The 23732-nt window shown below is 44.0% G+C and overlaps 1 protein-coding gene and 1 long non-coding RNA gene across 2 annotated transcripts; one reads left to right on the top strand and one right to left on the bottom strand.

Annotated features, from left to right (window-relative positions):
• Positions 1 to 249: 249 nt before the first annotated feature.
• FGF4 (fibroblast growth factor 4) lies at positions 250 to 18027 on the bottom strand. Its single transcript, XM_080976226.1, has 3 exons — positions 17560 to 18027; positions 13470 to 13573; positions 250 to 5698 (listed from the first exon to the last, which is right to left on the bottom strand). Exons 1-3 carry the CDS (start codon positions 17900 to 17902, stop codon positions 5522 to 5524), a joined length of 624 nt encoding a protein of 207 aa, XP_080832352.1. The 5' UTR covers positions 17903 to 18027; the 3' UTR covers positions 250 to 5521.
• An 805-nt stretch (positions 18028 to 18832) lies between these two features.
• Positions 18833 to 21213, top strand: LOC308475531. Its single transcript, XR_013985291.1, has 2 exons — positions 18833 to 18947; positions 20731 to 21213. It is a non-coding gene; the product is annotated as an uncharacterized lncRNA (long non-coding RNA).
• Positions 21214 to 23732: the final 2519 nt, after the last annotated feature.

The raw sequence follows: 23732 nt of genomic DNA, 5'->3' as shown, positions 1-23732 counted from the left end.
TTCAACAGAACGTGATCCTCATTAAGCATGTTTAGGATTAGGGAGTAAGTCCAAATGGATGCAGCAGGACTTGATTCTGCATAAAAAAATGCTTCAACTTGTGCTGTAAGTGAAGCAGTCATTTTATTATACTTAAATAAAAGGGAGATATAGTACTTTTGTTTTCTACCTGTGGACACAATGGCATTTGAAATAATTTCAACCGGTACACCATGCCCGTTGTAAACATTTATCTATTTATTATGCATTTAAATGTGCACAGCACATACACCACAATATTAAACAACACCTGTATAAAACTACAGACAGATCTGGTAAATGGTGAAAGCTTGTACCATGTAACATTGATGTCAAAGTTTTACAACATTATCTGAACACTACAATATAAACTACCTCTGAGTACACCAAGGGTGAGGCTGTCAGCTGAGCACTGAAAGGAAGTCAAAAGGGACACTGAAGGAGAACTGTCTACACCCAATGGGTTTAGGAAAAGCCAATGCTTCCAGTTGCTTTGACTTTGGAAACAGAAATACTTGAGCTTCCAGATAGTAGTCATGATGGTTACAAATGCAAATACCCACATGTGAGAGGAAAAGAGGAGAAGAGCGAGAGAGAGAGGAAGGAAGGATACAGAAATACCTCAGACTGCAAAGAAACACTTTAGCATCCCATGATGCCAAGAGCTTATTTCACTTAGGATAAAATAAACAGAAGCAAGATGGTTTGGAGGATGGGAGAATCTGTGGTCTTCCAGGTTTTGTCAGACTCCTTTCAGCCCCAGCCGGCATGGAAAATGGCCAGAGATGATGGAAAGTGTGGTCCAAGAACATCAAGAGAGCCACAGGTTTCCCATCCTATGTTTACAGAAACCCTGGTCCAGCTATATTCTGATCGCACTGATGGAATACTCTCATTGGCTCTGTTCAGAATCAGCTGATTTTGTCCCAGCTTTCTCAAATAATGCTTGGAGAAGCCCCTTTGGTTATTTCCAAGTTATCCCTGGGGGGAAATAGGAAATGGGAAACCAATCTTTTGCTTCCAAACACAGTAGGGCTGACTTACCACATTTCTGGAGCAAAGTAACACACACTTAATGCAAGAGCATTAAGTCCAAAACATAAAATTGCCCGTTGCCACTTTTGTTACCCCCTCCCTTTTCTCAAGGGTAAGGTTGTTTTGAGAGGAACTGGAGAGGGTAAATGGTTTTGAGAGAGAACTGGCTAGCAATGGGGATGGGGCAACCCCACGTTGTGCCAGACCCAACTTTGGAGGGGTCTGGCCTCACCTTATAATTGGGGTGTGTGTGTTTCAGACCAGGGAAGTTCATCTTCCATACTCCCCAAATTCTGAATTAGCTTCCAACAATACCTATGAGTAGCTTTATTCTTCAAGATCATCCATTAATTACAGTATCTATGCAAGTCATTCATAAGCACAATATGGTTCATGTATGTGTAACTCTAGTAATATACAGGAATGTAAAAAAAAGAAAAGAAAATGAAATGAAAGATGAATTTCTGCAGCCTTGGTATTTTGATGATACACACATGACTCCAGGACATAAGGTGTTGTTGTTGTTGTTTTTTAATGTAGCACCATGATTGTAGCTAGGATTTTTTGGGTGGGGTGGGGGAGAACCTCAGTTTGCTATGTAATTTTATTGATTTTTATTGATTGGGGGGGCAGCTGCCCCTCTTGGCTACGCCCATGGCACCAGTTACAGTTTACTGTTACGTGCACAGGCATGAGCTTATATGAGCCCCAGGCTTGAAGGCTCCCAGCTCTGCTTTCTGTGGCTATCAGCAGAACAGGAGGAGCTTTCACTTTCACTTTTAAACTAAGCAGAATGCCCTGCAGTGTCTGAACTTGGTTAGCTCACTACAAGTAGTCAGCAAGTCAAGTTTATCAGACATGGTTTGATACTGACTAGCATTTAAACAAACTGGCTAGAAAGCTGCCTTATCTTCTCCTGCCAAGAAGGTCTATCTAGCTTAGGATGCCTACTCTGAATGGCAACAGCTCTCCAGAGTTTCAGACAGGAGCTGTTTCCAGCCCTGCGTGGAAATGTCAGGGACTGAAACTGGAACCTTATGCATGCAAAGCAAATGTTTGAATGTTAAACTATGGCCCTTCCCCACAAATTTCACCAAGTTTGGGTAACAAAACTTGGTTACCTTAAAGACAACATCTGGGCTCTGGGCCACCACCCCTCCCTCCCAGCAGATTTTGAAAGTTACAAAAGAAACGGGAAGATAGTAACCTCCCCCGCCCAAAACACAAATGTCTCAAACTAAAAAATCCCCCCACATCCCCCCAATATGGCCACACCTGATTTTGCCACCTGAAAGGGGGACAATGGCTCAAGCTCAGCCATTTTGATCCACCCTTGAGACTTGGTGGGCCAGGATCATCGCTTGCTTTGCATACAGAAGGTTCCAGGTTCAATCAATTTCCAGTTACAAGGATTGAATAGCAGATGATGGGATAGACCTCCATCTGAAGCCCTAGCAAGCTACTGGCAGCCACAAGGAGACAATACTAGGCTGGATGGACAAATGGTTCGATTTGATATAAGTTGGCTTCCTATATCCCTGCCATAAAGAGGAAAGTGGAACAAGGCAGACTGAATACCAGGCGACTCAAGGTTTGTTAGGCTATAGATGAAAGACATTTGCATATATACTCAAAAGAAACCCCACTGAAGTCAATGGGAATAGTTTCCAAATTGTGGTCTAAAGCAGCCCTATCTAGACAAAGTGATTGAGGGCATCAGCTTGCCCACTCCCATCATAAATCTCTGTGGCAGCAAGGCTGCCTGCAGTAACAGCAGCATAATATTGTATTTGTGATATTGCTCTTCTGCAGCAACTAGAATTATGCCTCATCATAACCCTCAATTTGCTGGGGCTGCAGATCTCAAATCAGAACCGTGTGAGCTATTGCTAAGGCTTCCTAGCTGTTGTTTTCCAAGAACTTTGTATATTGCTTTCAAAGTTTCACTTCTATTTAAAAAAGACATCCAATCAGCTCAAAACTTAGTAGAAGTTTTAGACTTTCCTTTTCTCCGCTTCTCCATCCCCCTGCCACCATTCTTAAACCTGCCTGCTCATTCTTTGCTTTAAAGACATGGTTTACATTCACAAAATATATAAAGAAAAATATAGGGTTACTGGATGGCCATATAGTGCTGCGGCCTGACAGCTGTCTGCAAATATTTTCACCATGATTATCCTTACTAAAAGTAAATCACTGGGTAAAGATAGCACAAACGTGACAAGGCTCAAATTGGATGCAACCAGCACTATCTGGAATACTTCTGGCTACATAGGGAGGGGGGGATTTTGGATGCCCCCTCCCACAGGGGAATTACAACACTGAATGAACAGGGAGGGGGGTATGAGAGAGAGAAATGTATGCACCTTCCGTGCAGACTGTGTTAGGAAACTGGCTTCAAGAATGAGTGAGGTAGACATGAATCAGTTATGTAAGGGAATGAAATCCTAAGGCTGCAACCCATAAGCCATTTACATCACAGTAGGTCAACTGCATATGTAACAAACAGGCAGAGCAATCCTATAGTCCATTGATGCTGTGGGAGCACTGATGCTGGAGCCATGTGCCATATCCTTTACTCCATCATGCCGGGGGCAAAGCTGCACTGTCATTGGAGGCAGTTTGGCTCTACATCTGCATCTGTTCTGCCCCACCCATTTCCCTTCCCACATCTTGATGCACCTGCAAAACAGATATGCCAGCGTTGAGTTGTGCCAGCGTATTCATGTATTTGCACCAGATTAGTCCAGGAGCAAAGACATAATCCAGGTCCTGCTAGTGTAGCAAGGCTTCCACCATATCCCAGAGCCCTTCAGCTGCCATATCCTGACTGTACTCTAAGCAGATTTTGGCCTCTCCAGAAGTGATCCTGGCTTCTGAAAGCTGCCATCTACGGGCAAGACTTTCTCACAAAATTACTGAGGTCCAGGATAATCAGCTATTGCTATGCCAGAAAGTAGGAGAGCTGTATCTCAAGCTGCTAGCAGTGCCGGTGATCACTGGAATGACTCATCTCCAAAGCGTACCACTAACAGGCCCTTTCCCAGCGAGGGACTGCCCTCATGCATCTCTGACGATCACTCAGATGATCACTTTGCAGCAAGCACAGCTACCAACCAGAGCATCAAAGCCAGTTTCTGTTACAGCAGTGTGCTCTAAGGTAACTTAGACATACTATAGTGGGTTATGGATTGCAGCCTTAAAGGCAGCAGCACATTTTCTCCTTCTAAATATTGCATTAAAAACAATACATCAATAAGGAAGTAGAGGAACAATACACCAATACATCAATAAGGATGTAGAGAAACTTCAGTCATCTGGCCATATCAGAGAAAGAGAGAGAGAGAGAGAGAGAGAGAGAGAGAGAGAGAGAGAGATCTTTTTTTGATGACATGCTCTTCAGACATTGCCAGAATTACACATTTGGCAGGGAAGAGGAATAGAGTTATCACATTTAAATCAAATGTTACTAATTAATTGTGGCCTACTGGTTTCACACAGTGTGAACCTTGATGGAGGGAAGAAAGTGAGCACACAGTTACTGATGGGTCAAAAGGTTTGCTTTTGTCCAGTTTTTTGTTTTTGTTTTTAAAGTTAAAATAGAATAATATTCCTGGAAATTGATTCTACATGTTTAAGAGTTGTCTGCTAAGGGCACAATTCACCAAGCACTGCTGCTGAGCAGCCTCCATGTTAGTTCAAAAGAGTCATTCTCCCATATTACTTGGTGAATCGCGTCTCAGGGGCTCCGAAGAGATTGACTGCAGGGAAGTTCAGAGTTCAACAGCAGCAGATCTAAAAACGGCTTTTCAGGGTGGTACTTCAACACTGCACTTTCTGCACCAGAAGTAAACTGATACCATTTCAATGAAGCAGCGATGCTGCACAAAAGGAGGTCAGACATTGTGCATTGCTTGCAACAAGCTGGCATCAGAACAAGAGGGAGGTTTTGCCCACTCATTCTTCAAAGACTAAAGACCTTACCTGGCAGTTATCATTGGTTTCTTTAAAAAAACAAAACAAAACAAAAAAATCATGTTCACTAGCCAACACTGTACAACACAGAGAACAGTGCAAAACATTGTAAATATAGGAATCGGATTTCACGTTTTAAAAAACAACAACACATAATAGCAGCACACCTGTGATAACTTACCCAAAACAAAGTAAAATAAGCCACAATGCAAAAGAGTCCTCTGTCGTTGCATTGTGCAATGAATAGCTTAAGTCGGAGGATTTTGTTTTATGCTTTTTTTGTCTTTTTTTTTAAAGGAATTTCTTTTTTAAAAATCAGAACTATAAATAACTTTCTGGCAATATATACAGAATTAAATAATTTAAATATCTTACATCTACTCTTGCATAAAACTCTTAAAAGAAAAGTGCACCATAGGTTTCCCCTCCTCCGCCTCTCGGGTCTCTAGCCTCCTCCCCACTTCCCTGAGGTTAAGTCTGAAGGGACAAGCGCTCAGATCCTAGGAAGAAAATGTGTCACTGTCATGGTGGGAGAGACTTTGTTGCCTTTCTTTGTTCGTCCATTTTTGCTCAGGGCTATGTACATCCCGGGGTAGATCTGGGATTCGTAGGCGTTGTAGTTGTTGGGCAGCAGGATCTCTTTGAATTTGCACTCATCATTGAAATGATTCTGAAATGAGAATTTGGGGGTAGAGGGAGGGAGGGAGAGAGAACAATGGAAGTTTTCTGTTAGGGATCAGAAGTCAGAGATTTCTGCTGAAAAACAAAGCGGTCTACAAAATTAAATAAATATGCTATTATATTTCTCTTAGCACATCTGTATACCACTTTTCAAGAATAATATATTTCTCAAAGTATTTGACGGGAGAATTTAGAGGTTGCCAACTTTTTCTGGGGGTGGGGGGAGGACTCTTGTGCCTTCTCATAGCTGCACAGCAGACAGAAAGTTAACTTCACACAAGTGGTATTTGATGCTCCATTTTGCGTTCATTAATATTTCCTGTGAGCCACAGAGACCACAAGCTCTTTCTTGCAGAACAGGGACTTAGATGTAGAAAAGATTTGTTTGTTTTGTAGAACAGGTGCAGGGACGATACACCTCAGCAGCTGACTTTTTTCTAGTTTTCCTTTCAAGTGTATCATACTGTACAACTGAGGCTTCAAATTGCCCTTTTGAGACAGAGACCATGATTTTATTTTATTTTTTAAAAAACCCCACAGGCTTTGAATCACGCTTGGAGGGCTGCTCAAGAATTTCATCCCATCACCATTTTTCAACATTACATAATAGGGGCACTGTGGTTTCTGCATTTTTCTGAAGTTTGAAATACAATTCTTGGGTCAAAAAAACAAAAAACAAGTACCAATATGCAAATGAAATGTGTATTTTAGGTTGTAATACAGAAAATATGTATTTTTCAAATGAAATATGTACAAAAAATTGTAGATACTGAGGGGGAAATACTTTTAACAATGCAGTTTTTTAAAGGAGTTTTAAAAACATATGCAGATTGGCAAGGAAATTGGACAGAACAGATTTATGAATGAACACAAATAATCCATGCCTAGATTAGGAGCACTTCCACATGGAGATTTTATTGACGTGTTTTGGACACATTCAATCAGGCTCAGTCCTCTGAGATCCACAAGCCACTCATGAGCAGCCTGCCCTAATGGCATATTCACCCACATGATAGATCAGAGAAAACAGGATAAGAGTGGGTACCTAAATCCATGCACAGGGATGGCAAATGCTCTAGGTCTGCTGTGGATTCCCTTCTGAATGCTGCGTGCCAGTGGTGGGTGTGGTCATAGGCAAAAGTGGATGGAGCAACATTAGGCTACATTGCAACCACACAAAAACCAGAGGATTTCGCATGCATGCATACACCCCCCCCCCCTCCATCACATTATCACAGTTTAAGGGACCATTCCAGCCAGAAAAAGTACTAAAGGAGAACACAGAGCAGGGGAAGTGAGGGGTGTGGCCTGGGAGAGACGCACAGTCCACAATCCATGCCTGTCAAATCTGTATTTCTGAGATCTTTTGTGCCGATTAAAAAGAATGCAGACGTGAAGCTGTTTGTCTTCCCATTCTTTGTAACTCTGTAGCCCCAGCACCCATCCTTCTGAAATGTTACATCTTACTTTCCTGGTGGCACTGCTATGATAAATGCCATTTTCATACTAATCTTATGGCCTACAAAACCACAGGGAGGGAAACAGGTTTGCTCCTCTCTCTCCCCCTTAAAAAAACAATTTTTGCATGCACCTAGCACATGCACCCCAGACCTGCTTGCCTGTAATTTGGCAGGTTTCTTATATGAGAGCACTGAATAACATACATTACTTTTACGCAAATTGCCCACAAAATAAAAGGGGATTCCCCCCCCCCCCCAGTTCTCCTACCCCACTGTAAGGTGCAACCAGGCAGAGGGCCTTCTCGGTAGTGGCTCCCACCCTATGGAATGCCCTCCCATCAGATGTCAAGGAAATAAACAACTATCCAACTTTATCCAACTTTTAGAAGACATCTGAAGGCAGCCTTGTTTAGGGAGGTTTTTCATGTTTGAAGTTTTATTCTGTTTTTAAGGTTCTGTTGGAAGCCGCCCAGAGTGGCTGGGGGTAGAAATAATAAATTATAATAAAATTATTATAACCTTGCCTGCAAATTTTACCCAATTCTGCCAACAAATATAGAAAAGATATATGGTCAGTTCCATTAAAAACAAAAAGTAAAGGTGTCCAGAACAACAACAACAACAACAAAACAATCCTCTAGACCTATTTTTCTGCAAGGCCTTATTCATATAAAAGACACACGGTGCATGAAACTTTCACCCAATTTTGTCAAAAGGGAAAGGCTACAGCCGTTTTTAAAAATCCCCTTAATGGGAGAGGCCTGACACTTCATTTTTTTCTCAATAGGAATTCAAATTCAGACCCAAGTCAAATGGGGCAGCCTTCAAAGCGTTTGAGATCAAACTGGGCAATTTTCCAATGTGCCAAACTGTAGGTTGTACTGAATCTTTTGTTTGGTGCACAGCCCAGCGTCTCACTTCACGCTGGTTTTTTGAAATGGTTAGAAGCAGCAAAATAAAAATCTACATTGTCTCCAAACTTTTCAATTTCTTATCGGTGGCACTCCAGGCCTAGGAGATCCATTTCTGGACTCTTGGCTTTAACAAAGCACTAGCATAGGTAATACAGTGTTGGCAGAAGCTGCCCACCCCAATGCCTACTGCAATGTATACCTTCTCCCTCCCCCTGGAAATGCTTCTTACATATCTGCTCACACAAACCACCACCACTGGGACTCAGCACCTGGATATCTTCAGGTGCCTGCATTCCTACCTGTATGCTTCATACGGGTTTACAAAATGATTCATCTGTGCTTGGTGCACAAACACAGCATCAGGTCCACCTGCAGTTAAGGATACTGGCATGGTCTTTCAGCTGCTAGTTCATAATGCTTTCCAGTAGCATGTCTCCATCCAGCAACACAGTACAAACTGCAAATAGCCTCCGCTATCTTCTGACCCACATTGGGGGTAGATCTCAGTATCCACCTCAGAAATCCACCACAATAATGATTCCAGGGATATCTACCCCAACAGTGATTCCACCACGGAATCTGCTCTCTGACTGTTTGGCCAGTCAGACCTCCAGCCTCATCTCAGCAATCTATGGGTCAAAGTCAACTAAGATTTACTCTGAGTGATGTATTGAAATTATGAAACATGATTAGGTTAGGTCTACTAATTTAAATGGGTCTACTCTGAGTAGTGCATAGCTGAATGCTACACACAAACACACACACACACACACACACACACACACACACACTCTAAACTAAATGAATTGGCTGTTTGAAGCATGTGGGTGCATGCACTCAACTGCAGGGAAAAGTCTCCTCTTACACTTGCAACTGTAAACCCTCTAGGATCTGTACATGCATGGAAAATCCTCAGGCAGCTGCCTTAAAAATGAAGTGGGAGGGAGACATATTTCCATTACATTAAGGATGTTTCGAAGAAGGGAGATTGGACTCGAAGGGAGATTTTTATCAGGGGAGCTATGCACTCTAGTACTAGAGAGGGGGAATTCTCAGCCCCGGAGGAGTAAGCTAAAAGAGTTGTATAAAGAGGCAAGGGTGGGAGAGGGGCAGGGAGAGTTTTGCTTGTGTTCCCAGCATTCTTCCTAAATAAAGTCGCTTTGTGGCTTGCTGAAATAGGGCGTTTCAAAGTTACAAAATGGCATAGGGATAGAGTCGTGGGGCTCATCTCCATACATATCACAGGCAAAATCTGATAGGTGCCCCAATGATACCTGCACTACCACATTCCACAGTGCAATCTTTATTGTATCGATGCACTATCTCGGGTAGGGAGTGAAAGAGAATGGTGTTTTCCCAGGTTAAAAAACATATATGGAATAGCCAGCGCTGGGGGGGAGGGGGGAGGGGGAAAACACCCATGTATCTCCATCATAGAATGCTGATCACCATCCAAGTCAGAACTGTTGGTTTATTAGAAACAGATTTTCTGAAACTGATGGGAATCCGCCAAGCAAATTGCAAAGAGTTGTTGAAGTTCAGAACAGCACACTGATGAGGAAAATGACTAAATCTAATGGGAAGATATAGTAAAACAGGAAGCTAGACAGAGTTACTGACAGGTACACAATTCTAAGCCTTGTCCATTGTTTGGTTTTGCCCCATCTCCTGGGAAATCAAGATCCCTGGTCACTGGAACACTGACCTTCTGAGCCTTCACATTAAGTTCACTACTTCTCCCCTCTACTTTGCTAATCTTGAGCTGATCTTGACTTTTGCAAATGTTGCAAATAGCAACATCACAGCTAGAGGATACATTACAAGCCCAAGGCTTTGGCTTTTTCTCAGAGACACTGCAAGAAAAGATCTTGCACTATTCCAAGTCTCCACTGACCTGCATCTTCTCTGCATGTAGACTTTTATACTACAACCCAAAGACTACATATGCCATCGCTCAATACGCTACGTAAATGCAAGTGTGGCATCTCAAGACCCTTGTGGACCCCAGTAATCCACAAACTACTTTCTCCAACTGGAACTAAGGTGTTGTGGACTGTGGTTTGGACATTTTATACTCAAATGTTCTTATATAGCATGTAGTAGCACAAAGACGTGGTGATCATGGCCACTGGTTTAGATTGCTTTTGAAGGAGAATGAGACATTCATGAAAGACCAGGCTATCAATAGTCACAAGCCATGATGGCTATGAGGAATTTCTGGAATCAGTAACCCACTGAATCCCAGCTGCTGGGGAGCAACAGTGGAAAGGGGTTCCTGCCTTTGAGCCCTGCTAGAAGGAATAGAAAGGCCTTTGAGCTGCCGCTGCTGCAGAGCTGCTCTAAGGGCTTTTTCTGAGATGTAGAGCAAAGGATGCAGCCTTTGCTCAAACACACAAAATGTTATAATACTGCAGAAGGGAAAAGATAATTGGTGACAAATCTCTATAGACACAGAAAACAAAAGGAAGCATCACACTCAATTATATCTCCCAAAGTGAGAAGAAGTCCAAGGTTAAAGACTTTTGCAATGAAAGCCTTGAGCCTTTTGCATCCATAGCTCTTTAGGACAAGTCAATGCAAAAGTGATCCCGTTGTGGAATCATTGGACTGAAAGCCCTGCTCACACGAGCTTAGACAAACAGCGAGGCCACAAGAGAAGGACAGCTGGAAATGACCATAAACAAGACTTGCATTATTTTTAGTAACCAAGTGGGCCTCAAGAAATGAAATGCCTTTGGCTATTTGTTCTCAAGATTGTGTATGGTTTGTTTGTGTGTTTTTTGTAAAACTTTTTTTTTTTTTTGTAAAAATGCAGATACAAACAACTAAATCCTTCTCCAGAAGATCAGATGAATATTTGTGTATCTGAAGTCTGAATATCATTTACTGATTTGCTTTGTCCCTTTTTCAAACAATGGCCAATAAGCAAATGGTGCAATTGCTCATCAGATTGCGGCACAATGTGTTTTCCCCACTTTAGATAACTCCAATACATGTTCTTTTTAAATTAAAATTGGAAACCAAACTTCACCTTGCAAGGGACTGAATCTGTGCTGGAGATAGGTCTGAGCCATTGCTAGATTTTATATTTTCAAAATATAGGAAGCAGCACTTCTTGCTTCTTAGTTTCAGCAGCTCCTTGTGCAAGAGGAAAGCTCTTTTGAACTTTGCCGGGACTTAGCTAATTAATGGTGCTTGGTGCTTCCAGACTGGGATTGCTTCCAGACTACAACTGGATCATTCAGATCCAATTGTTCTCTGTGTGTGTTTGGTTAGCTTCAACACATTTCCATTTTTCCAGTCATAGATCTTCATTGCTATTCCACTGCTTGCCATCCAAATTAGTGGGTTGACCATAATGCAATATATCCATAGCCATCTTCAATACTGGGCATGCGCACAGGTATTTCTGTACCTGTGAATATGCACCAAAAATTGCCACTTAGTGCACAAGAGCAAATGTTGCCTGACTTAGTTATCATGTGTCATGATAGACAAATTGAAGGCTTGTGCTGTCAAGGGATGGTGGTAGAATATCCGTTTCCCATTGTTTGTTTGCTTACTTGCTTGAATAATGTTGACTGCTCAAGCATTCCGAAGAATTATTATTAATATCATTACAATCAATATTATTATCATTATAGCATGATGTATGTGCTATGTTACCAGCTGCAAGGTAATGTCTTGGATGGAGATCTTGAGAGAGCAGCTCTTCCTAACTAGAATGTTCAAATGTGAATTCAGCATCCAGCAATTGCTGGCATGGTCCTATCCTTTGGGCCACTGAAAACAAAATGGCTTCCTCAATGAGGAACAAATGGAAGTAAGAACGTAGCATTAGAGGCCACAGAAACATCACTACACATGTGACAATGTACCTGTCAGAGGGGAAATGCACGCATAAACTTCCATACCACCAGTAACCATATATATATATATACACACACACACAGAGAGAGAGAGAGAGAGAGAGAGAGAGAGAGTTGTTTTTCCATGTTGGATTTTCTGAAGTAAGGAGGAATGCAGATTAAAATGCCAGCAATTTGATGATGACAATGTTCAGCAGACCCTGCAAATACTGGTGTGGGTGAGCAGCGCCAATTCCACAACCAACTTCAACCTGGGAGCTCCTTGAGACTATCTAAAGCAGGATGGGGAGCCTGTGGCCCTCCTGATGTTGAATTCCAACTCCCATCAGCCTTGACCATTTTCCATGCTGACTGGGGCTGATGGGAGTTCAGAGTCCCCCCAGAGTCCAAGTTCCCCATCCCAAAATCTTCTGGCACTCCATCTTAAGACTAGTAAAAGTGGCAGGCTTTGGGACTCCAACATCATATCCAGCTCTTTCTCCCATGTTTCCTTCCCTGAGCCCATTTTACCTAACACCCAGGTTGAAGAAAAACTCCGGAGAACTCAAAAGCTTGCTCACTATTTTGTGATGTTTTGGATGCTCTAAATCAAGTAGCTTTGGGGAGCTTGTGGCTCTCCATGGAACTGGTGTCCAATGACATGTTGCTGCCCTACACAGGCTTTCTCAGAGGGCAGATAATTCTACTGGACCTCTGCATCAGAATGATTGGTGCAGTCACACTCAATGCAGTCTCCAGCAGAGGCTAATTGAAAAGGGGGAAAGCCAGAGCATCAGATGTTGTCGAGACACAGCAAGCACAGCCCCCTCTCTTTACTGCTACTTTACTGCACTGCTCCCAGGTAAGCGTACTCTATATCGGGTTGCATCCTTATTTTATTTTATTTAAATATATTTGTGCAATAGCACCACACAAATGTGTCCCTGGAACACATTTTGGAATTTATTTTTTATCGCCTCGTAAAAACAAATATGTGTAAATCCTTATATTATCAGATTGAAGCTTTTTGTATTGCCCTTTAACTTGCCAAACAAGATAACCAGGTGCTGTCTTTTTTATTTTTTGCACATTAAGCTTGCACATTAAGATTCCAGTGGCAAGGGAGGTACCCAAGCACTTATAGTTCTCTACCATAGACCACACTGAAGATAACTGAACAACTGCCCCTGAGACTTGCTCAGTAACCTAACCTGACTATTAAAATATGCATTGGTTCAAATATTTCTGTGCTGATTTTCCTGCAGTTTAAAGTGTTATTCATCAAATAAAAGGGGGGGTGTGGAATTATTGTTTGATATTTGATGTTCGTATTGCTTAGAGCAGAACCACTAAAATCAATAGACTACTCTGCTCTGAGCATTACTTAGGTGGGTATCTCTCATTGGTTTCCATGTTAATATATTTTGAGAGGGTCAAGACTCAAGAGCACTCCATTTTACATCAAAACAACACATCAACACTTTAAAAGGGGGGGGGGGTTTAAAGACACATAGTTGAGCACGTTCAAGACTACTTACAGCTCCATAGAGTTTGCCTTTACTGTTCATGGCTACAAAGAGTCCACTTTTAACACCAAAGAGGCTCACCACTCCTCTTTCCACAGGAGAGATTTCAAGCAAACCTGTAAGAAGGGGAAAAATGCATAGGGAGCCAGCTAAGAGATATATCTGAGTGTAAGCCATTGCTGTTCTCTTAAATCACAAATACCAGCAACTGAGAATAACATTTCATATATCTGATGAAATAGACCATAGTCCATGAAAGCTTATGCCATCATAAATATATTAGTCTTTAGGATGCCACCAGTCTCTGTTGTTTTTGCTCCAAGAGACTAACATACCGGTAGATGTCCCTCTGGAAAAGGATAAGAGGATGCTATACTGATTTAGCAGCAATGATACAATTCTGAATCCATTTTCTGATGTCATCAATGGGGCTACTCAGAAGTAAGTGTTTGGGAATAGTCCACTCCTAAGCACATCCTATGTATTGTGAACAGATGACTTTGTTCAACAATCTCCAAGGTGCTCAGCTTCAGAGCAATTCCTTCGATCTCTTTGGGATACTCTAGAATTAACGAGTTGTGATCCAAAGGCTTGGTTTCTTTAAAGCAATCTAATGCGTAGATGTAGGCTTGCTCTATATGTTACTGTCACTTTGTTGAAAATACTTTCAGTTGCCCCACTTGGTGGTGACTCTCATGTGCTAAGCTGTATAGAGCAAGGTTGATGCGATTTTCTCCTATGGTTGTGTGTGTGGTGGAACATGCGAATGTACAACTTGGTGTCTGTCAGTGTGTGATAATGGAGGTTGGAGGGACATCCTACTGTTAATAATTCTATGTCTACTGTATATACCCTTCTAAAATATGTTGTGGAAGGGGGGATTATTGTGTTGTCTTTGTTTTTGTTTTTATTATGTATTTTCTGTTTTTTTATATTGTGGTTTCATGTTGTGAACACCCTAAGATCTACAGGTATAGGACAGTATAAAGGTAAAGGGACCCCTGACCATTAGGTCCAGTCGTGGCCGACTCTGGGGTTGCGGTGCTCATCTCACTTTATTGGCCGAGGGAGCTGGTGTACAGCTTCTGGGTCATGTGGCCAGCATGACTAAGCCACTTCTGGCGAACCAGAGCAGTGCACGGAAACGCCGTTTACCTTCCCGCTGGAACAGTACCTATTTATGTACTTGCACTTTGACGTACTTTCAAACTGCTAGGTTGGCAGGAGCAGGGACCGAGCAACGGGAGCTCACCCCTTCACGGGGATTCGAACCGCCGACCTTCTGATCGGCAAGTCCTAGGCTCTGTGGTTTAACCCACAACGCCTCCTGTGTCCCATCTAAGGCTGTCTACAAATTTAATAAATAATAATAAATAAATAAATAAATAAATAATAATAATAATAATAATAATAATAATAATAATAATATATCCAGTGCTTTTTCTAGAAAAATGGTGCTGGCATTCACCATGAAGTTGTTACAGTAAGTACCAAACTTTTAATATATCCATTAAAAAAAGTGCTGGTACTACAAACTGTTGAGTACCCCTCAGAAAAAAGCACTGCCTATATCTAATCTATCTATCTATTTACTGATCAATCTTCTAATAATAAGAAGAAATTGCTTTTCTCACTGAGTGAGCCAAAGTAACTTACATTAAAATTACTGGAAAAGTTGTGGTGATGCAAGCAAAGGACCGTTACATGACAGAGGCTCAGCTCCTAGAAGCTGGCAGCATCTAGCAAGGATGCAGGCTAATGACACAATAATACTGGACAATAGGAATCACGCTCTGGGTGCCAAGCTTCATTTTGCAGCCTTGAACACACACACGCTTATCAAGGCACTATGCTTCAGCAGAGTAGGGTGAATCTCTACTCAGGGGCACAATTTAGTCTTCCTCTCCCCATATACATCTACTCCTGCATGCACCACGCATTATTATTTCCCCCATGATCGCCCAGATATCTGAAAAGGAACGAACTGTGTTGACATGGTCAAACTACCCCTTCTGGTTGGCCACACTGAATGACTTTCCATGTGCTAAACACTGCACATGGACTGGTTTGAAGTGGTTCTCTGTGGCAGTTGTCATGTGTGTAGATTGACCCTGATGAGGTTTGCTGCCTAATAATCAGTCTACATTGGCAACTCTATGCATGCAGGCTCAGAAGTCAGTCCCATTGAGATGAATGGATTTTCTCCCAGGTAAGTGTGTATAGGAGTCCTGTGCAATTCCATTCCTTAAGTGAACAGAACTCCTTTAAACTCCTTCCATTCATTAAGTGACAGCAGAGCACCACAAAAGCACCCGGATACGGTTAAAGAGTTTGTGTGTATGTGTGTGTGCATGTTTTAATGGTTGGCAGTGATCCCCCACATCGTCCAGGTTAAAATAAGTAACAATATGTTTCAGGACATGTGAAACATTTGTCATGCTGCTGTCTCTAACCCTTCCTCCCCAGTCCTATTGTTTCAGTTGGACCGTAGTTAGAATTAGAGCCACAGGGCCATGAGGTTAAGTCACTAACAGATGCTTTTCCTAGTGGACTGCCCTAACTTCTTGGCAGAGCTTCTGTGGGATCTGGAATCCCAAATTAACTATTTGCAACCCTCTTGCAAAAGGGAGGGGGGTGCTATTTGAGCAGTGTCTCACTGCAAACCAGGAGGCTTCCCGCTGGGACAGTGAAAAACACCTGATTCCTTTTGATCAGTAGTAGTATTTCTAGGAGCCCATGCAACAATTGCTTCAAGACAGTTTATTCTGTTCACAGTGGGAACTTTTTATTTCTGTGTAACCAGTTCCTGAACTCAGAGCTGGGGAAGAGCAAAGTGGTTTATTTTCTGGGACCGAACTCCATTTGAAATACCTAATGCAACCAAGCTTACAAACCCAGAATTTAAGAATGCTGGTTTTTTTTTACATTTTAGATTGCCGTCCTCCCGTATCTCACTCTAGAGCAAGAGTAACTCAGCCAGCCACAGAATATATAGCTGCCTAAATGATAGAGAAGTCATCCCCAACCTGTTGCCCCCCCCCGCCCCCAAACTCTGTGCTGGCTGGGGCTGATGGCAGTTGTAACCCAAAACATCTGAATGGCATCGGGCTGTTATGCAGAAGATAAAATGAATAGTTCCCAAGCTGGCACTTTGCATTAGGTATTTTAAACACTTTCCCTATGCATTCATGAGGACTAATGGCTTTAAAAATGGAATAATTTGATCATACTCTTCTGCAATATATGACTATTTTTCCCCCCTTCAAAATTGAGTATGGAGGTAGAAATGACTAACAGATCCCATTAAGAGACTCTTCACACACTGCAATTTCCCTTGGACCAAACACACAAAATGCCCAAGGAATAAACTTATTTATAAGGGAAACAGCATGAAAATGGCAAATCAACAGGGGCGATCATCTTCACTTGCATGCGTTTTGCTGCATATGCGCAATGCGATGAAGCAACACACAGTAAAATCGCCACACCTGACATATTTCTCCCCCGTCTGCAGAAGTGTTTCCTAACCATAGAAACCTGACAAAACGCCCTTTAGTTCCACCAGTTTAACGGAGGCATCTCCGAAGTTGCTGGCTTCCGAATCTGTTTGCTTTTGCTTTTGGGGAGGCTGGGTCAATACTATTGGTCTAAGGGACTTGATCACCTGGGTGGCATCGAAAGCAGCGCAGGCCCGCTTTGCTGAGATCCTGCGCTCTTTCCCTTCCCTTCCCTTTCCTTGCATTGCTTGACTAAGTACCTTTGCTCGGGCGATTCTAGGTAGAATTACAGAACTGTCGAGCTGGTGGAGAAGACCCCAAGGGTCCTCTAGTCCACCTCCCTGCATGCAAGAAAATGCGCTCCAGACCAGACCGGAACATAAGGGACTGATGACATCAGATGATCATTATTCCCACACCCTCCCAGGAGAAAACTGCCCGGTGAGCTCCGAAGTGGTAAGATTTAACCCTGTCGTTAAAGGAACGTCAAAACTCCCCAGAAGGCAATTGTGGAATGGGCTGGCGGGACTTTGCAAAGCGGCCAGATCCCACGCCCGTGGAGAATGCCACAGTCCCTGGCCAGGTGGGCGCAGGTGGCGACTTACTGTGTCGGTTTTCGTTGTGGATCCCGTTGATCCTGCCGTCTGGCAGCACCTGGATGTGGAAACCAATGCCGACGTTGCAATAGAGACGCCTGAGCCTCTTGATGCCCAGCAGATAGTCGCCGTCGCGGTTGGGCTCCCTCCTTTCCCCGGGGATCCTGGCCATGGAGCGCGAGAAGAGCGTCTCCCAGCGCCACTCCAGGGTGTCGTTGTGCTGGGGCTGCTGGTGGGGCTGGTGGGGCTGGGCGAAGGCGGGCATGCAGCGCCCGGCCAGCCAAGGCGACAGCAGTCCCAGGAGCAAGACTGGCAAGCAGGCCGAAGAGGGGCCAGTCATTCCGAGCAACATGGGCAGCACACGTGGTGCCGAGCAGGGAGGCGATCGCTCTAAAAATATACCCTCTCCGCGCGCCCAGAGAGAGAGAGAGAGAGAGAGAGAGAGAGAGAGAGGAGAGCTTCCCACTTCGGACTGGAGAGATCACAGGAGGAAAGCGGGGGGCGGGGGGAGGGCCCGAGAGAGAGAGAGAGAGAGAGGGTGCCAAAGAGGGAGCCCAGGCAGCTCAGTCCCCCAAGGAACTGGAGATACTCTGGTCAGGTTGCACGGGAGAGCAAGCCACGTTGGGAAGGGGCTGGGCGAAGACCCGGGGAGGGGGCGCCCGGCAGAAGCGTCGTGGTGGAGAGAGAGAGAGGTGGGGCGTTGGGGAGATCGACTCAGCCCCGGCTCCTTCTGAACTTGATCTCCGTCCCAGAGGGCTCCTGTCGAGTGGGGATCTTCTGGTCCGGCTGCTCAGCCATCAGCCCCTTGACCCCCCTCAAGCCACGGCATTTATAGATCCATGTGCCTCGCTTGCACCTATTACATCACCACCGAGTGCTGGAGGCAGCAGCTGAGTTGAGCGGAACGCGAAGTGATCACCCCGAGATGATCATCACCCGCCACTTCCAAGCGGAGCTGGGCAGAGGAAGAAGGGCAGAGAGTATTTTAAAAAAAGAAAAAGTCCACTTTTAATAAAAAGAGTGGATTCCACACACACCCTTTGAAAGAAGAGTTAACAGGGCACTTTCCGCCGCGGTTCCCTTTTCTGGTTGCCAAGCGCGCGCCAAGCGCGTCCGAGTCCCCAAAGGCGCAGAAGAATGCCCAAGACGCCTGCCTCCGTCTCCCTTCCAACAATGTCATACTTTGTGGAAGTCTGTGGAATTTAAGCTTCGGCTGTTTCCAAGTAACATTGCTTTAGAGTGTGCAAAAAAAACCAACACAACAACCACCAAGAAAACAAAATAAAACTCTCCATGAAAGGCCAAAACAGTTGTTGCAAGAAAGGAGAGGTTGGAAGCACTGAGAAAACCGAACTTGAGAAAAGTTAGTAAGGTAAACTCTGCGCACAAAAGAGAAGGTATTAAAGGGCTCAGTGGAGACAAAACGAGAATCTGAACGGGACCTTTTAAACTGGGGGAAACCGAGAGCGGGGGGGAGGAAGGCCAGACTTTGGGTTAAACTTGCACTCTAAAGACCCCAAAATGCGCTCTAGCAGCTTGGAAGAGCAAGGAGGCAAATTCTCGAGCGATCACCCGGATACATTGGAATGGTATCTTAAAGATACTTTTGGTATCTGGTCGTTTTAGGTTACACAGACGCTTCTTCAAGTGTCAGGCTGACAGCCCAATGGAGGAGCTGTTCTCTGGTTACATATACAGTATGCTCCTTGGAGTCATTTTTCTGCCTATATGTATATATAGAATATAGATATATATGCTATTCTGGCAGCACCAGCCCAAAGACGTTTTCCTTGGAAGGGGATCCCTGTTAATTTCAAAGGGTTTTTACTTCCAAGGAAGGACGCTCAAGACGCTGAGAAGAAGAGGAACGTATATTTGGAGAAACTATTCTTTTATTACTATATTTCCATTTACGCGCTTCTAAATTCTAAGATCTGCCAAAACCGGAGCTCGAGCATATTCGAAAAATGACGCAATAACATCATCAGCATCATTGCCGGAGGAACCTCCTTTGGTTTCTGGTGGGCAAGCCGGACTGTTTTAATTTTGGAGTGACTTGTTAATAAATATATATATATTGTGTAACCTTGATCGTGGCGTTCTTGGAGGCCGGATTTTGTATACTCCCGTGCGATCTTACATTGAGTAGTGATTAAGAGTTTGGACTAGACTGCCTTTCCTGTGTTGGTATCCTATTATATTATGATTTTAATAAATGAACAAATGCACGAGCCTTCCCCCTCTGTAGAAGTTACCGCCCTGGACTTTCTGAAGCAAGACAAGGGTTGGAGAGGTAAATGATTCAGTAGATGTACAGCTAAGAGAGTGAGCTGTGGACCGCACCAGTGCGCATCCCAGCCTCAGCCTTGAACGGGTGAGGTGGCTTGGATGCGAGCCGCGTGGACGTCAGAATGCCGGCCTACCTTACAGGGCTGTTGTAAGTGCCAAGTGCGCGAACATTCTAACCTCTACAAATTATTTCGCGCGTCGTCTACACGGTCAATGGGATTTCATTCTAAAGGGCATTAACGTCCCACTGGAAACAAGAGAGCTCTTTCTTTCATGTTCACCTGGGGGGGGGAGGTGTTTAGGTTTCAATGGATGGCTACAACGCAGCGTACCTAGAGCAATTCTAGGCGTGTATACGCCCCCCCCCCCGCGCCCACAATGCCCTCAACGAGGCTCAGGCGCAATCCTGAGGCCACCTTTACCTGGCCTGCGGGTAAGGCCAGCTGAACTCAGAGGAGCCTCCTTGGTCGTGCATTTTCGTGAGTACAGTACATAAAACGAGCCCAGTGGCCATGGGCATAGCCAGGACTGGGGGGCAGAACTGACGTGATTGGTCAGTTAGTTGAATATTTCTATTGTTTTACTTGATGGCGGGGAGCAGCTGCCCCCCTGCCCCCCCCCTTGGCTACGCCCGTGCCAGTGGCCCATCTAGCCCCCCAGATGCCCGTGGGAAGCCCGTAAGCAGGAGCTGGGCTCAAGAAGTGTCTCCCCTCTGGTGATTCCCCCGCAACTGGCATTCAGAGGCATGCCACCTTCGACGAGTAAATTCAGAGGAATTCAATTTTTAATTTGTCTGCCTCAACACCATTCAAGCAAACTGTTGCAATGCAATAATAATAATAATAATCGATCGTTTTATACTAATTAAGCAATGGGTATTTTTGCTCCCAGGTAATCTTAGGGTGGTTCGGGAGGGAGCCCAGACTCGTCCTTCAGAAGCAACAGGTGGGAGAGTCAGAAGTGTTCTCTGCGATTCTGAATGAATGAACGAACGAATGAATGGACAGCAGACGACAGGCCGCTGCGCTGCGTGGTGTGAGTGAGTGAGTCAGGCCTTTCTCGCTTCCCGCAGGCTTTCCTCCCTTTCACGCCAGCGAGGTTCCCCGCTGGTCCAGCACAGATGCGAGAGGAGAAAGCGAATTGCCCAGAGCCAGATGACAGCTCACCTAGGTGCGAAAATCGCCGACCTTCGCTAAATCCCAGCACAAAGCGACCCGCCTCCCACCCCTAGCTCAGCCTGATTGCTATGAGGCTCAGCCTCAGATTTACGTTGTTTTTCTTCATCATTCAGGACCGGTGATTACGTAATACTCTCCAAAATATGCCCATACCGAAAATTACTGGAGTTAAAAAATTTAAATCTCCCAATGCAGATTATTTCTGTTTCTGCTATGAATTTTGTTGGTATTCTTTATATAGGTTTTTTAAAAGCCGTTTTGTGTACACCGCTTAGACATTCCAAATATTATGCAGTCTATACATACCTGAAATGAATATACAAATAATGTCCATGCACAAAATGGTGCACATATATTTAAAATATATCAATATATTTCTGTTGCTGTGATGAATTTTATTTGTTTTTATTCTTTGTATGGTTTTTTTAAAAAGAAAAAATATGTCTGCTGTTTTGAAATTCTAAATATTAAGAGGTAAACATGGTTTGGTTCTCCTTCATTCCCCTTTAACTCCCCGTTTAAAGTGGTGCCCATGTAATCAGCTGTGTTAAGTGGGGATCCATTAGCATAAGAATGGACCATGGCCACTAACATGGGCTGCTGTTTCTAAAGAGCCAGTGTGGTCTAGTGGTTAGAGCATCAGACTAGGACCTGGGTAGACCAGGGTTCCAATCCCCACTTGACCATGAAGTTGACTGGGTCACCTTGGGCCAGTTGCTGCCTCTCAGCCTAACCTGTTGTGGGGGTTAAATGAAGAAGCAGAGAGCCATGTGTGCCACTTTGAGCTCCTTGGAGAAAAAGGTGGGATACAAATGCAGTGTGTGTGTGTCTGTGTGTGTGTGTGTGTGAGAGAGAGAGAGAGAGAGAGAGAGAGAGAGAGAGAGAATACACACACAGATATATATATGAATATGACAAAAGGTCTGCCAGTGGTTTTATTGGCCCTGAGGTTGATGCCATCTCCATATGTGGAGAGGCACCCAGTCCTTGGGATGAGCAAAAGGAGATGGCTGTGGTTATTGTTTCCTGCCCTTGTGACTTTCAAGGGCAGACTGGCTTTGGCCAAAGGCTTTGAGTGAGCCCTGGTTGAAAATAAGTCTTGGTCAGAGCTAAAGGGCTAGGGTTTGGGTGGATGTGGGTTTGGGTCCATGTGGAGTTGAGCATGCATTTTTATGATGTGCAGAACCCTGATCAAATCCTTCATAATGTGAATTCATAATATGAATTAGCTTTGGGAAAGGCAAATTTAAAAGGGGCTTCAGCACGTTACAGAATTTTGTGAGTACATATTTGTATACTGCTAGTACTGATAGTGTCCTTGTAAAACAGGAAAACTATAAAATTGCAGCTCCCCATTATATGAACATACTATCATGTGTGTTACACCTTTGTGGTGTAACAGAGTGTTGGACTATGACCTGGGAGACCACTCAGCCATAAAGCTCACTGGGTGACATTGGACTAGTCACCATCTCTCAATCTAATCTACATCATCATCATCATTTTATAATTTGGGGGGCTCACAGCATACTGTATATCAGAACATAATAAAACATCAAACATTTAAAACTTCCCGATACAGGACTGCCTTCAGATGTCTTGTAAAGTCAGATAGTTGCTTATTTCCTTGACATCTGAAGGGAGGGCATTCCACAGGGTGGGTGCCACCACCGAGAAGGCCCTCTGCCTGGTTCCCTGTAACATCTCTTTTGCAGTGAGGGAACCAGAAGAAGACCCTTGGAGGAGGACCTCAGTGTCTGGGTTTAACGATGGGGGTGGATACGCTCCTTCAGGTATACTGGGCCAAGGCCGTTTAGGGCTTTAAAGGTCAGCACCAACACTTTGAATTGTGCTTGGAAATGCACTGGGAGCCAATGAAGATCCTTTAGGACCAGTGTTATATGGTCCTGGTGGCCACTCCTGGTCACCAGTCTAGCTGCCGTGTTCTGGATTAGTTGTAGTTTCCGGGTCACCTTCAAAGGTAGCCTCACAGGGTTGTTGTGAGGATAAATTGAGGAGGGGAAAACCCTGCTTGAGCTCCTTTGAGGGGGGTGTCAGATATAAAATGTAATAAACACACACACATCATGCATAACCCCCATAATTCCCCAAGGGTGTGGGACGAGACCAAGTATGGTCAACCCGTGATGTTCTCTGGACTCCAACTCCCATAATCTGACTGGCTATGTTGGACTAGATAACATCTGTGGTCCCTTCCAACCCTACCATCCTATGATTCTATGAAACCCTGGAGAGGTGTTGCCAGTCAGCACAGACCACTATTCTTCAACTTTGGGGCCTCAGATGTTGTTGGACTACATCTCCCAGCATCTCATCCTGGCTGGGGATGATGGAAGTTGTAGTCCAGTAACATTTGAGGAGCATGTACTGGCAATATATTGGAATGACTCAGCATAAGGCAGCTTCCTATATCCCTAGAAGTGCCGAATGTTGATCAGGCAAACACAGTAGACCAGGCTTCTAGTAAAGACCAGGCCTGAGGTTTTATATTGTTTGCCTGATGTAAGTGCCATGTTGAATATCAGACTGGGAGACTTGAATACACACAGAGCTTCAGGAAGCTCATTAATTATAGCACTTCTTTCCTTTGAAAAGTACAAGGTGGCTAACAACCAGGACAGCATAAAATACAATAAGCAAAAGCAGAAACTGACAGCAGCCCACTATACAAAGTTAACCACTGGAGATATGACA

The sequence above is a fragment of the Podarcis pityusensis genome (genome assembly GCF_964106645.2).
Source record: "Podarcis pityusensis genome assembly, chromosome: 1".
NCBI classification, from domain to species: domain Eukaryota; kingdom Metazoa; phylum Chordata; class Lepidosauria; order Squamata; family Lacertidae; genus Podarcis; species Podarcis pityusensis.
Note: the sequence above shows the minus strand (reverse complement) of the source record. Positions and strands in the feature narration are given on the sequence as shown.

Excerpts from the sequence above, each read along its gene's own strand:
- FGF4 (XM_080976226.1), bottom strand. The coding sequence starts at position 17,902 with ATGTTGCTCGGAATGACTGGCCCCTCTTCGGCCTGCTTGCCAGTCTTG. Across the intron at positions 13,574-17,559 it reads CCACAACGAAAACCGACACA|GTTTGCTTGAAATCTCTCCT; the intron begins GTAAGTCGCCAC and ends CCCTTCTTACAG. Across the intron at positions 5,699-13,469 it reads AAGGCAAACTCTATGGAGCT|AATCATTTCAATGATGAGTG; the intron begins GTAAGTAGTCTT and ends TTCTCATTTCAG.